General features: G+C 44.8%; 1 protein-coding gene across 3 annotated transcripts in view; it reads right to left on the reverse strand.

Annotated features, from left to right (window-relative positions):
- PTPN11 (protein tyrosine phosphatase non-receptor type 11) overlaps positions 1 to 15,217 on the reverse strand; it is an 89,591-nt gene that overhangs the window by 38,055 nt on the left and 36,319 nt on the right. For 2 of the 3 annotated variants that reach the window (XM_073790169.1, XM_019950362.3), the window contains exons 7-10: positions 3,857 to 3,953; positions 1,921 to 1,998; positions 1,112 to 1,191; positions 827 to 985 (exon numbers count right to left, since the gene is read on the reverse strand). In XM_073790169.1, the coding sequence (XP_073646270.1) occupies positions 827 to 985; positions 1,112 to 1,191; positions 1,921 to 1,998; positions 3,857 to 3,953 (414 nt within the window). The remainder of the gene's footprint in view (positions 1 to 826; positions 986 to 1,111; positions 1,192 to 1,920; positions 1,999 to 3,856; positions 3,954 to 15,217) is intronic. The other variant, XM_019950364.3, reaches the window with a different exon arrangement.

Here is a 15,217-nt window from a genome sequence, read left to right on the forward strand (position 1 = left end):
AAAAGGACAATGTCTACTGTGAAAATTACACTGGATAGGATGAACAGCAGACTCTACACTGCAGAAGAAAAGATGAACTGAAACACGTATAGCAAAAGAAACTTATCTAACTTATCCCAAACAGAGGGAAAAAAGTGAACTGAAAATAAATGAAGAAAGTCTCAGTGAGCTATAGGACAACTTCAAACAGCCTAATATATGTGTAATTGGTAACCCAGGACAGGGTGGGTTGGCAGTTCATGTGTGAAGAAATAGTAAACGTTATTCAAATTTGAAGAAAACTATAAACCCACAGACCCAAGAAGCTCCATGAACCCTAAGAAGAAGAAAAAAAGAAAACTACACCAAAGTACGTCATATCAAATTTCTCCTACTCTCTTTTTTCCAGAGGGTCAGAGTAAGCTTACTGTGTTTACTCAGCTTTTTTTTTTTAAATAAATTTATTTATATTTTATTTTTGGTTGTGTCGGGTCTTCGTTGCTACCCACGGGCTTTCTCTAGTTGCGGTGAGCAGGGACTACTCTTTGTTGCGGTGCGCAGGCTTCTCATTGCGGTGGCTTCTCTTGTTGTGGAGCACGAGCTCTAGGCGCGCAGGCTTCAGTAGTTGCAGCACATGGGCTCCACAACGCAGGCTCAGTAGTTGTGGCGCACAGGCTTAGCTGCTCTGCGGCACGTGGGATCTTCCTGGATCAGGGCTCGAACCCGTGTCCCCTGCATTGGCAGGCAGATTCTTAACCGCTGCGCCACCAGGGAAGTCCCTATTCAGTTCTTAACATGTTCAACCTGACATGTCCAATACTTCAAAAAAGTAGAGTATATAGCATACCTTTCCTCTCTCCACTTCTTTTGTTGTCATGACAATCACTCGGGAGTTCTCTTGAAATACCATCCGCCAAAAGTCATTCACGGTGTTTTGCAGGCAGCCTTGTGTGGCAATGTAACTCTTTTTGGGCTTTGAGTTGTTGCACTTGGTTTCAAATTCAGGCTAGAAATTTAGGAAGAAAATACTTCAAACATTTGAAAACTGCTCTCAGGCCATGAGGAAGGATTTAAAATACAAAAACTGGCTAGCAATATACAGTCAGAAAACACCACGAGAAACAAAGTTTACCATGATAATGTTTGCATTGATGTAATCTGAAACAGGCTCATTGGGATCACCATCGTGTAGGACAACCCTGGTGTGATCAACTGGAAGAAAAAGAGAACATGGTCACAAAGGTACTGAGACCTCTTCAGGACAAATCAGTTCATCCTCAACGAGTCCAAGTTTTGCTCATTTCATGATAAAACAACATTAAAAACTAAATCCTAAACTATAATCTGAATATGATGCCTCATAATGCTTTCTTTAAGAGAATAAAGTAGCAATGTCAATTCCCTGGTTTTGATAATGTACTATGGATATATAGAATATTATCATTGGGAGAAACTGGATAAAGGGTACATGGGAGCCCTCTATATATTTTTGTAACTTCTTGTGAGTCTAAAATTATTTCAAAACAAAAGTTATTTTTGTTTTGGGGGTTTTTTTTAGAGGAAGAGTAAACTACAGGTAAATGACATGATGTCTGAGATTTGCTTCAAAACAATTCAGGGAGAGAAGAGAAGTGTATCAGAATATAGATGAATCAAGATTGGGCAGGAGTTGACAATTGTTGGAGCTGGGTGATGGGTACGTGTGGGTTCTTTATACTATTCTGTCTACTTTTGAATATATTTTAAACTTTCCATAAGAAAAAGGGTGTTTTTTTTAATGAAGTAGAATTAAATACAGTATCTAGACAACAGGATTCTGATGATAGTATCTACTGACCAAATTTTATACAGAAGTACATTACTGATGTTTAAAAAATCTGAGTGTTCTACCGAAGCAACACATTTTACACTGAGAAATAGTAATAAAGTTGTATGTCTTACTAGAATAATGTTCTTTTGCTTCAGACTCCCCATCTTTAAAGAATATGATGTTAATCAGAAGAAACATCTGATTGGGATCTTTAAGGGAGGAAAGGGCAATAATATTCTATTTATCAATAGATACTGCATACCACTGTTCCCTTCATCTTTTCCTACATCCCCACATCTTACTAATGAGTACCATTTAGACCTCTTGAGCAGAAATGAAAACTTAAGACATAAAGAGGGCAATGCTTCCCCAACGTCATTAGGACCATGCTGTGGCTCAAAATGATTCTCTACAAATTCCTCATTGTCTCTCCTCAGTATTAGAAATGCCTCCACTTTCTCCCATCCTCACCTGCACACATTAAAAATATCTATATGGATGTGATATACATATACACTGTGTGTGCGCACCTATGTATACAGAAAGACTATGCCACACACACACACACACACACACACACACACACACACACACACACACACACACACACACACACACACACACACACACACCCCCGGATGGGTTTACAGTATCTGACAAAATAGCTCTGGCCTGAGGAGACATTACAGCAGTGCTCTCCAATCTGATCATGCTGTCAATAAACTTCAATAATAAAGTTTTTGAACACTGAAATATATATACAATTATAGATACACACAAGCCATTTTTTTTTTTTTTTTTTTTGCGGTACGCAGGCTTCTCACTGTTGTGGCCTCTCCCGTTGCGGAGCACAGGCTCCGGACGCGCAGGCTCAGCAGCCATGGCTCACGGGCCCAGCCACTCCGCAGCATGTGGGGTCTTCCCGGACCGGGGCACAAACCCGTGTCCCCTGCATCGTCAGGCGGACTCTCAACCACTGCGCCACCAGGGAAGCCCCACACAAGCCTTATTTTTAAATTGGGTAAAAACATTATGCACGCTCTGCCATCAAGCTGCACATCAGATTTAAAATTTACTTTCTTTCTTTTTTTTTTTTTTAGATAAAAGATGTAAATCAAGAGACGTTCTAAATGTTCCTTCCCTGTCCCATGGCAGACTGCCTTACCCAGCCCACTCTGGAGACCCTGCATTAGAGCTCAGGGCTAAGAGCAGTGACTTTGGGGGCTCCAGTACCAGTTCTCGCACTCACTCCCACTTGTGACCTTGCTAAAATGGTCCCTAAAATGGGGATAATAAGAACTCCTGCTTTGTGTGCATGGGATACGGATTAAGTGAGATATGGACTCAGAGTCTGGCACAGAGACAGCACTCAGGGGAGGTGAGCTATCACAACTGTGTGGTGCCATTTCTGGGATCCTCACCCAAGGCCTACATCCTTCTGCGCCTCTTTTTCACTACAGTTCAACTCAGGCTCTACCTGGCAGCACCTGGGTGTTAAAGGAGGTACTGCTTTATGAATATCACAAGGTCTGCTTCTGAGCAAAGCATAGGTATGCACCTGAATCTCCAGTAATTCGAGCTCAAGGGATGAGGGATGTCGGAAAAGATGAAGGGAACAGTTGGAAGAACCCCCAGGAGGAGCTCGTCTGTTCCGCAGATGAGGGAACAGAGCCCCAGAAAGGAGGCGTGCTGTCCCCAAGACCCAAGGGCTGGACGCTGCAAAGCAAGGACACAAGCCTGGGACCCTTGAGCCTGATGGTGAGACCCTGGGAGATGGCAAGCCTTGAGATGATCTCTCCTACGCAGACAAAATTAATTAATAGAAGGAAACAACCACACACTAAGCCTCCCAGTGGCAATTTTACTCCGTAATCAACATCACAGGAACTCAGTGAATGAGGCCATCCATCCCCAAAACAGCTGATTATTTTGGAAACTACTTACAATTAAAAGAAGCTAAGGCCTTGGATCTGCTGAGAAAGCACATGGCCCCCAGAAAAGTTACTGAGACACTGGGAATCAAAACCTCCAAGAATGACTATTATGGAGAAATACATTGATACTTACAGGGCAGGATGTTTTTATATCTATTTTTGTTTTTATTCTCTTGCCTCTGACCCTCTTTTCTGCTGTAGAGAAGTTTGCATTCCTGTTGTTGTAGTGTCTAGAGAGAAACAAAAGTAAATATTATTATGCACCAAAAGCTTCAAAAAAAAAAAGCTTGACCCAGCACTTCCACTTTAGGGAATTTTTCCTAGGAAATGTTCCAGAGTCGTGGGCAACAGCTACAAGAAAGCTCACCTTAATGCTATATCAAGAGTGGCAGGAACACTGGAAACAACATAAATGTCCAACCAGAAAGGACTGCCTAAATAAACACTTTCGTTCATTCATACAAAAGATGTTCTACAGACGTTTAAAAGATATCCTAGGAGAATATTTAATGCCTTGGAATGATGATCAGAGTAAGTATTAACTGAAAAGCAGCTCAAACTTCCAAAACAGTGTCTTACATAAGCCCATATGTCTGCATGCACCTGTGTATATAAGAAATGGCAGAAGGATGTACACCAAAAAAGTAACGGGGATTATTTTTTTGAGAGCAGTGGGATTATTCTTTTTCTTTTCTTTCTTTTTCTTTTTTAACTGTTTTTTGCCTAAATTTGCTACAATAAATAAATATTTATAAGAAGAGAAACCTTTTAAAATAACAATTATTAAGAATGAAAGCCAGTGAGCATTGGTAGACAGCATCCAAATAATACATATGATCCATGTTCTTGAGGATTTTATGATCTGCCTTTTACCATTGATTGATTCAGAGCAAGCTGAAAGTCAGTTCTCAAATTTGGATCCTGGGGGACAGTAGAAGTAGTTCTGGTGCCACTAGATCATGGGCATGCAAGCTTTGTCAGCAAGGCTTTGGAGTCCTCCTATGCCTCAAACCCATGTCAGTGCCCTGGGCAGCCAGCCTGCGTCTGCACAGACACCCGCTCTCCTATGCTCTGAGGGGAGGGGGCCCCTATCCTCTACCGCAGCCAGAGAAGGAGGAGGAGAACAATCGGGCACCCAAAGCGAGGGGTCAGGAAGGACACCTCTGCAGGTAAAGGAGGTGGGGAACGTGATCAGGGCAAGAGCCTAAGCTAGGCAGCCACCGTGGAGCTGGCCCCAGGGGAAGAGAGGATGTGGGGAAGTGGTGAGAAGCACCAGCTGCAGAAACAGACAGGAAGGTGGACAAGCTAGGCTGAAGTATTTTCAAGGAGTAGGTTTCATTTTCAAAATTACCACAAGTGCCTCTTCAAGGGACCCTTGGTTTCAAACAAGCCTAATTTGAATGGGAAATCACAAATGGGGCAAATCAAGAAAGTGAAAGGAAGACTAAAAAAAGGGGGGGAAAGTGTGTTATATATATTTTTAATATATTTATATACGCTAAAATGATTTTCCCTTAGAGATTTCTCTACAAGGAGAGGCAGAGTCAGTATTTCGTAACACAGCAGCCCTGTTAGATTTCCATTTCATTTATCTGAATTTCACAGACAGGTACGAAAGTCAGGAGTTTAAATTGCTAGTTTGACTCTCAGTTTCAAAATGCAATATTTGGCCTTGACACTCAGCTCATAACCAAAGTGTTCAGCCAGTGGAAACCTGGACAGAAATAAAATACAATGTATGCAGAACTCTGACAATCAAACGGTCACTCAAAATTCTTAAATGAGGTCACTTTAAGTAATTACAGCCCTTTGCCTTCTTGGAGCTGGCATTTCCTCTCAACTGTGAGCCAGCCTTACCGTGCAATATTGCTGTGTTAGGAAGAAAGTTTGATCTTGATTATTAGACATTAAGGTGAGGTTCAAACACTATGAACTGAATCAATCACTTAAACATCAACCAAGTGAAGAGAAACAACATCAACAAAAGCTACAATGGGGTGGGGGGAGGGCGGGACACATACTAGGAAATAACTAGGTGCTTGATTCAAAACAAACTTGACAGCAAAGCATTCAAGTGTTCACTTATGAAACAAACCTCAAGTGATGCTTCACTTGTGGAGGGCACACTGCCAGAGCAATCTCTAGAAAAGGCAGATTTCACCCAGGCCCGCCCTGTTTAATCACCTTCAGTTCCTCCCTCTGCCTTCAAGATCAAATGCACGCTTTTCAGAACAACTCAGGAAACCTTCTCTGAGCTAATGGAGGCCTGCCTCTAACCTCAGCTGCTGCTTCGCCAAGTTACTATCCTGTCTGTGCCTCAGTGTCCTCAAGTGTAAAGTGGGGCTAATTCTAATTACCTACCCCATAGGGTTGGTGTTAAGAGTTAAGGCGCGCTGTCTACACTCTAGCCACACCAAATATACACAAGGGTCTTGAACTCACCATGTTTCTTCAGGCCTTCATGTTTTTATCCATGCCATCCCCTCTGCCTAGAATTCCCTTTCTCTGCCTTGAGTACCTATGAATGGTTACATTTTACTTACTCATTAGGACCCACCCCAAATACCTCCTCCTCTGGGAAGCTCTCCTGACCCACTCAGCACGACCTCCCTGTGGCTCACAATACCAGTTCAAGGGCTGCAGCACCTCCCTCCGTGAGTACGCTCGTCACACTGAATCCCAGCTACGTTTTTGCAATCTTGTCTCTTCTATTAGAGAGCATGGACCACCCTTGTTTGCCTGCAAACAGCACAGCATCCAGCACAAAGTAGGCACTCAAAATGTATCCGCTGAATGAACAAATAAATACAGAAGGGGGTGGAGGGAGACATACAAACCACAGACCATCATGGCGATGGCCTTGGCACTGCAGGGCCCACACTCAGCATCCCATGCTGACACTGCCGGCCTGGCCTTCAACATAAAGAAAAACCACGTAGGCAAAATATTAAAACAGCATTTCCCGATCTTTAGTCATTTGAAAAGCATCTTCAAGATGCTGTGCCATCTCAGCACATCACCTGTTATATCAATTGTTTTCTTAAATTAACAGCCTCTTTTTTCCCTTCAGAAAATGTATTTCAAAAGGAAACTGCATATTACTAGCACACATGAAAACCAGTATCACTTGCCATATATGGAAGGTAACCAGAAAAAGGAATATAATAAAAACAAAATATTGTCAAATTCTACCTGGATACTGTAGCATGCCTGAGACTCTGTAAAGGAAAAGGGACACTGGCAGGTGTTAGAGGTAGGTGTTAGAGGCATACTAAAACTGTACTCAGACCTTCTCCTAAGCCACGTCAAAAGGAATGGGTATGGGTTAAAAAAGAGAAAAACCTTCCTCATTCGCTAATTTGATCTTACTGTAATGGGGTGCCCCGGAAAATCATCTCACACACCAAGAACACTTTGCTAGAATAATCCAGAGTTCCAGGCCAGGGAAATCCTCACCAATACCCATAGCATGTTGGCTAGACCATCTACTCAGCTCAGCCTCTGGCTTCCCTCATCCTGCATTAAGTTACCAATTGCATCTTCCATGCGGATTTGAGGTTTGAACAGCACACAAGTTGAGACAGTTTGGGCCCTGGAGTGTTCCAGAAAGGACAGGCCCAGAGGCCCTGTGTCCCAGGCGCAGTAGGGTGCTAACCGTCAGCGGCTGGCTGGCAGCTGTCACGGATTAGTAATGACTAACAGTGTGCCTCTCCCCCTCCAGCCCCGCTCCTTCCTCCGTGCCCATTAGCCCATTCTCATCTGCGCCTGGGGCCCAAGTTGCCTGAACACATTTCATTTCCCACAGTGGAAGGCTGCCATCCATCTCGAGTGAGACTGAAAATAAAAAGAACTCAGAAGTTGTCACTTTCCATGTTCTGCCTGCAGAGGCTCCCCGACTGCACCCGAGATAATCAGCTACCGCCTGCTAAGGGGCGCTTCCTCCCCAGCAGCAGCAGGCTGATGGCCGGAAGAGGCAGGAGAATAGCCACCAAGCCCTGCCCCCAGGAGTTTACAATCCCTTCAAGGATGATCTTCCACAACCTCCCTCTCAGCTGCCCCCAGGGCACCAAAAGCTGTGAATGACCTGCGGCTGAATGTCACTGTCTCCATCCCCATTCTCCACTGGGCCTGGCAGGATGCCAGTGATAAGGCGTGGGACAGGCAACGAGAAAGCTGGGGCACAGGCTGCAAGATACCCCATTTTCCCACGTAAAACAACCAAAGGGTTTGCAACCAAGGATGAACCCTCAGAAAGGACCAGAGGCTAGTTACAGTCACCTGATTACATGAATCAACGGTGATCAACAAATGGATTATATCAAACTTTTAAGCGTTTATAAAAGGCATGAAGAGAAAGGCAATCCCCAATCCACATCGTACATTAGGCGTGCCCAGCAGCATGACCGAGTGTGGATGGAACAGGTGTTCACAATGCAGAACGGTCCCTCACAGCTATGGCTGTTGAACATCTGTGCTCCCCACACCTGGACCCCTGCCAGCCTCCAGCCTAAATGCCAGTAGCAGCACCCCCAGTCACCGTGATGACCAAAAGAGACCCTCACAGGCTTCCAAAGTCCTCTGATTAAAGACCACTGGAACCGGCTCTTGACCAGAATGTCACGAATGCAAGTGGAGAAACAGGATCAAAGAAAGACAGACAAACAACAAATGAATGGGCAGAGCCAGGCAGCCCCATGTGCCAGGACAGTGGCCTGAGAACCATTTGCCTGCACTGCTCTGAGCAACAGGGACAAATTGCTAAGGGAAAAAAAAATAACGCCACTAATCATTAAGGCCAGACCAAACTGTACAGTATTTTTACAAACAAAGCTACAGGGACTTCCCTGGCGGTCCAGTGGTTAAGACTCCACGCTTCCACTGCAGCGGCACTGGTTTGATCCCTGGTCGGGGAGCTAAGATCCCACATGCTGCGCTAGGTGGCCACAAACAACAACAAAACAAAAAAACAAAGCTACAAGGGGAGGAGACAAGATCAACAAAATACTGATAAGTGTTACAGCTGAGTGTTGGGAAAAAGAAGGTCCATCGTCCTGTTTTCTCCACTTTGGCGTGTGTGAAAACTTCAATAATAAAAGAACGTTTTTATAAATTATAAAAAGATAAAAATGTAAAAGCTCCTATTAACTCTCCCCCTACCCCACTCACGGCTGGTCACCTGAAGGAGAGAAAGAGGGCTGAGGACGGCTGTCAGGCAGATGGCCTCTCTGGTGGGGGCCACAAATAATAAGACAGCAGTAACCACGTAGACAGGCGCCAGACTGGGCCTTCTTCCCGGTCTGAATGAACTTCTGTTTCCCTTTGGCATCTGCCCTCCGCACAGAGGAACACTAGAATTCTCACTCCGTCCTCTTTACTGCAAACTCTGTGGTGTTACCAGGCACCACCAGCAGGTGAAAGCCCCCACTTCCAGATGCCATGCTGCACGGCCTGTCACCACTTCCCCACGGTGGAGTTGGGGAGGCTCGTCCCCAATGAGTCTGCGGCATCATCCAGGAGTGAAAGGGCAGCTGGAGATTCTCATCACCAGAGAAGGTCCCAACTGATGGACAAGCACTTACAAAGCACCGTGAGGTACAAAACCAATCCAAGATTTGGTTCTTTTCCAGGTGCTTGTTTGAAGTTAAGTCACCTCCTTCCTCCAACAAGGTGAAGTAGAAAAACAAATCTAGAAGACACGGTCCCCAGAGGAGAAGAGGTTCTGACATAGGAAACAGCAGCAAACAGTACAAGACAAATCTATCATTAATAATCTATGATTAAGTGTGTAATTAATTATGTGGTGTGGAATTTAGGGAGTGAGATCCATGAAAACTAAGTGAAGCAGGTTTCTGGGAGGAGGTGAGGCCTGAGGCAAGTGAGGGGCTAAGATGGGTACAAGGAAGGGAGGAAAACATCCCAGCAAGTTAGGGACATAAGCAAAGGTGGCTAAGAGGCCAGAGTTAGTGGCCTCAGAGTTAGGGTGAAGGAAACTGGTCAAAGGGCCTGGAAGCTGAGTTCTGTCAGTGTGGGAAATGAGGTTAGGTGGGGAGATGGGGGGGCCTTGAGAACTGGGCGGGAGATCTTCAACAGCTGAGAAGCACAGCACGGTAGACTTAGAGTCAGAAGTTCTGGAAGTTCAAACCACAGCCAACTACTTGCTAGCCACATCCTTGGGGACAACTTTCTCCCTTCTTCTGGGCTTCAGTGTCTTCATATTCAAAATGAAAATGCTATGCCTCTGGTGGGAAATCGGGAGCCACTGAAGGTTTTTGAGCAGAAGAGTGACAGGAGAAATGCTGAGAGTAGATTAGCATGAAGGGCGAATGGAAGGGCAGAGGCCGAGAGTAAAAGGGCAGCTGGTGTCTTGTGAGGCGATGAGAGCCTGCACCCCTGGCATCAGGCGAGACTCCTGTCTCTGCTGCTGCCCACCTGGGCAGTCCTGGGCAGGTGCCTTGATCTCTCAGAGCACCCAGGGACACAAGATCTACCTACCGCATAAGATCTGGGGATGCAATGAGATGATTTCCCTAGCCCAAAATGCAGCACCAAGCAGACAATAAATGCTAATTTCTTTCCTTCCTCTAAGACCACAAAGACAACTAGGAAAGAAAAATCAACCAGACCTGGTGAATGGCAAGGTATGGGAGAAAGATGAGTTAAGGGATGCTCTGAGGATTCCAGCCTACAGGGTCAGAGAATACACAGGACAACCACCAGAGATGAGAAGTAAAAGGGTATATTTGGTCTGAAGGGGAAAATAACAAAATAACAGGTCTGGTTGTGAATGCTTGAGTTTGAAGAGCTATTACAGCCAAGAAGAAGTGTGGAAGGCACAATTCAAAAGGTAGAACCAGGGCTTCCCTGGTGGCGCAGTGGTTGAGAGTCCGCCTGCCGATGCAGGGGACATGGGTTCGTGCCCCGGTCTGGGAAGATCCCACATGCCGCAGAGCGGCTGGGCCCGTGAGCCATGGCCGCTGAGCCTGCGCATCCGGAGCCTGTTGCTCCGCAACGGGAGAGGCCACAATAGTGAGAGGCCCGCGTACCACCAAAAAAAAAAAAAAAAAAGGTAGAGCCAGAGCCCGGAAGCAACACAAACTTAGCGGTAATCAGAGGAGGGTGAAAATGGATGTGCTCCTCAGTGAAGAGCAAGTTTAAAGCAAGATAAGCAGAGGGCCCAGACCACGTCTTGGAGGACCACCAGAGTTAACTGGTTGGGAGAAGAAAAAGCAACAAACAGCAAGAAGAGCACAAGGGAGGGGAGGAAGGAATAAACCAGGCACATGCCGCTGCGGATCAGAGAAACAAGAAAATGGTGGGAATGAGGAACTGGACAGCTGTCTCAAGAGCGGCTCACGGAAGAAAGAGGCCAGAGAAAAGACTATTTTTTAATCTTAATAAGAAAGCCACTGGTGTCTTCTCAAAGTGTTACTTCAGCATACTGTGGGCTGTCACATTCCAAGGTTAAAGAAGAAAGGGGCTAAGAAGAAATGGAGGCTGCAGCACAGGCCCACAGTGTGGAAAGCAGCAAGGTTGTTCAAAGGCAAAGGGGAAGGTACAGCAGAGATGTGAAAGCACCTGGAAGCACCTTCGGTTCTTCAGTTCTCTGTAAAGATGTCAAGCATCTCCAGCAAATGAAAACAACTCTAAAGAGAAAAACTTGACACTGGAGGGGCACAGAACAAAAGCAAGGGCGGGCGGGGGGGTGGATGGAGTGGGCTGAAAGAGAAATAGTTCAAAGGAAACAAAGGAATTTCTCCAGAATGGGGCTTGCGGAATAAAACCCTTTAGCCACTGTGATGCTCTGCCCACCAGAAGGGAGCAGCCCTTCTATCAAGCAGCCGGGAGCTCAGGCCTGGATGGAAAAGCCTGGTGACAGTTCAAGGCTGCCCTCCCGGAGCATTTTTAATCATGAGGCTGGAGCCCTGGTTGGGGTAGCTGTTCAATATGGCTTTGCTTAGTCACCAAGCAGAAGATTTCCACTAGAGATCACCAGCAAGAATTATTTTTTGAGACACAGCTTTGGGGTGCAGTTAAAGCCTTGTCTCCATAAAACCTAACTATCTCCAAGTAGAATTTGTGGGTTTGAAGAAAGGCACTAGCTCCTCTGTCGGTTGGCAGAGCTGCTGGTGGAATCCAGGACATCTGTGTGGCTTTCAGAGAAATGCCTGCGATGCCCGTGCAAACGGAGCACAGCTTCAGACCACGACAGGGAAGAGAGGCTTGTATAACAGAAGGAGGCTGGGCTTTAAAAAAAAAAATCCAATTACTAAGGAAAATAAGCTTTAAAGAGCTGAGAAAATAGAACCCCAGTTAAAAAGGTGTTGTGGAAGGTTTGTCTGTGTGTACTGTGTTTTTTTTTTTAATCAGAAACAGAGGGTTCAAAACTAAAATCTGCCTGAAATTCATTACTGCGACCCTGAATGACATCCTTTTAAGCAAGTGTGTAGAGGGGTCTCAGAGACTAAAACGTGCATTCACCAAGCCTCAAACAGGGGCTCCAAATGAAAACTGCATGGGAATAAAGACGAACATCTCAAAGCAAAGCCTAGAACATTCCTCCACACTTTTTAAGCATCAGAAAGCTGTTCCCTATTGAATATAAGCAAAGGGTCTGAAGCCAATACAAGTCTCTCTTGCTATGGAAAACAGCTCAGATTCAACACAACACAAATACTTATTTTGTGCCTCCTGTGTGCCAGGCTCTCTGCTGGATTCTGGGGCTACAGTGAACAAAACAGGACTATCTGTCCTTGTGAGGCCCACAGACTGACCCGGACTATTTTTTTAGATAATATGCACACAGCAGACATAAAACAGCAGGATCAAAGTTTGTCTCTTTATTTTTTCACCAACAGTTTCATTTGAACAAGACCTCTTTTTATTCCAACAGACCTCGTAACGCCATCTGCTTCTGTGGATTCACAGTGACAAGAAACAAACATTAAACCAATAACTACACAAATTATTCACGAATTCCAAGGATGGTAAACTCTACAAAGGAAAGGATCTGCTGCTATGTGCACATATAACAGGAAGAATCAATCCAGGCATAGGGACAGGGATCAAGGAGGTTTCCCTGAGAAAATGACAAATGACCCTGATGCTGGGAACTGAAGAGTGAAGAGACGTTAGCAAGGTGACGTGAGGAAGGAAGAACATTCTAGTACAATCCCACCTGTAACACAATTGAATTAGCTGAAGAATCATATTCCCATTAGGTATGTAATAGGCAGTTCAAACTTTAACATGTCTAAAACGTAAGTTGATCACTTGCCCCAAAACCCATCCCTCCCAGTTTCCCCCAAAACTCATCCCTCCGAGTCTCCCCCAAACCCATTCCTTCCATTCTTCCCCCTCTAAGCAAACCGTAACTCCATCCTACTAATTAATCGCTCAAGCCAAAAACTTTCACCTTATCCTGCCTCACCTCTGTCTTAACCATACAATCTGTCAACTCTACCTTCAAATACTGACAATTCTACCTTCAAAAAAGTCTCAAGTTCTCAAGCACCTCCGCTGCTGCTGCCCTGGTCAAAGCCAACATTATTTCTCTGTTCAAATTATTGCAATTTGCCTCCCTGCCCATCTCGCTGCTTCTGTCCTTCCCCTTACAGACTGTCCTCCATGTGGCAACCTGAGTGATCACCTCACTCCTGTGCTCAAAACTCTCCTTAGATTTTCCATCTTACTCCAAGTAAAAGCCAACAGCTTTACCCTGACCACAGTGCCCCATGGGATCTGACCCCTCCGTTATGGCTCCACCTACATTTCCCTCTTGCTCACCCTTCTCTGATAGTACTGGCCTGTCCGCTGATTGTGCACCACGTGCATTAAGCACATTCCCACTTCAGGGCCTTTGCACTTGCTGTTCCCTTTGCCTGGAATGTTCTTCCTGAGGTTATCTGCATGCCTTGCTCCGTTATTTCCATCAGGTCTCCACTCAAATGCCACTCTGTCAGAGAGCTCTATGTAAAATGGTGATGCCCCCATCAGCACACCCTTTTTATCTTCCCCTACTTTCTTTTCTTCACAACACTTATCACCATCTCACATAATGAATACTTACCTGCTTCTTTGTTTACTGTCTGTCTCTCCCAATTGACTCCACAAGGATAAAGACTATGACTTGTTCTCTACTACATCCCCAGAACCTAGAACAGAGACTCCAGCATAGAGTCTGTGCTTAATAAATATTTGTTAAATGAATGAACAAATTAATCACTGCCACCACCAATGGCTACTGTTTGGGGGAGATATTTTGGGGATGTCTGCCCAACTCCCTATAACCTTCATCTGAGAACTATTTTTCCCCAAACACAGTGGTCCATGAAGATGTCTTTGTTCTATGTAATGCTGTCCTTGGACCAGAGATGGATGGCGTCTGAGCCAGTGAAAATCGCTGAGACTTTGATACAATGACTGAAAGTTGCCAGTTTCAATATCTGAAAGGGGTAAGAAGTAAAGTTCGTAAGTCAAGAAGCAAAGAAACCTTCCGCAGGGAAAGAAGAACGAAGCAGGTGTGTGGAGAGCCGAGGTTCTGGATACAGAGGGGGCAGTGAGATGGAAGAGGAGGGTGAAGGCAAAGTCTGGCAGCCGAAGGACTATCAACAGCAAGATTTCCATCCTCAGCTTGGGTCCTGCAGTTAGATGACGTCCAGGCTCAGCTCACAGTGCCCCTTGGCAACTCAGGTCTAGAGACTCAAAAGGGAAGAACAGGCACAGAGAGGGCAGATACCCTACAAATGCAGCCATGCGATATGCCTCTCACAGAGACACACAAGGGCTGAATTCAGGTTTCGGGTAACTTGCACAACGAAGGGACAAAATTGCAGGATCAAAACCTGCCTGATCAGTTATTTAGTGTCCATCTCATTTTGACAGAACTTTACTTCATTTCAACAAATCTAGAAATACTTTCCACTTCTTTACAGTCATGGCAGAGATATGCAGGAGACAAAAGATGTTTACAGAAAAGGACAATCTCATTTTACCACAGTAAAAAAAATTGGGGAAAGAAAGGAAAAAAAATGGGGACTCTATAGGAAAAATTAAAAACTTGGGTTTGCAATGTTTTGACCATACCACATATCCTTGAAGAAAACCACCAACCTGAATTTATTTCAGGAGCAAAGGAGAAAAGAACCAAAGAGCTTCACAAGAGACTTCGTATTTTAAGATGCATCAAAATCGGAAGTAATTTGTAAGTGTCTTCTACGGGAAAATTACCCAAAAGAACACAAAGAGTTTCACAGAAAACGAGAAGCCGGGCATACAGACAAACAAAACATAGCTATCAGAGTTTAATTATCAGTGGCATTGCAATTTAGAGCTTTGGTTCACTTTAAAGACCATCAGAACACACAGTAAGAAGGAACTGATCCCAAATTTATCACCTTCTGGGAAACAACTAAGGTACAATCACTAAAATAATTAATGCCTTGCTGTTGGATCAAACTTCAGCTTCAGAGGATTTAGATTTTAATGAGTCTCTGCT

Source organism: Tursiops truncatus, chromosome 13 (genome assembly GCF_011762595.2).
Source record: "Tursiops truncatus isolate mTurTru1 chromosome 13, mTurTru1.mat.Y, whole genome shotgun sequence".
Lineage (NCBI taxonomy): Eukaryota > Metazoa > Chordata > Mammalia > Artiodactyla > Delphinidae > Tursiops > Tursiops truncatus.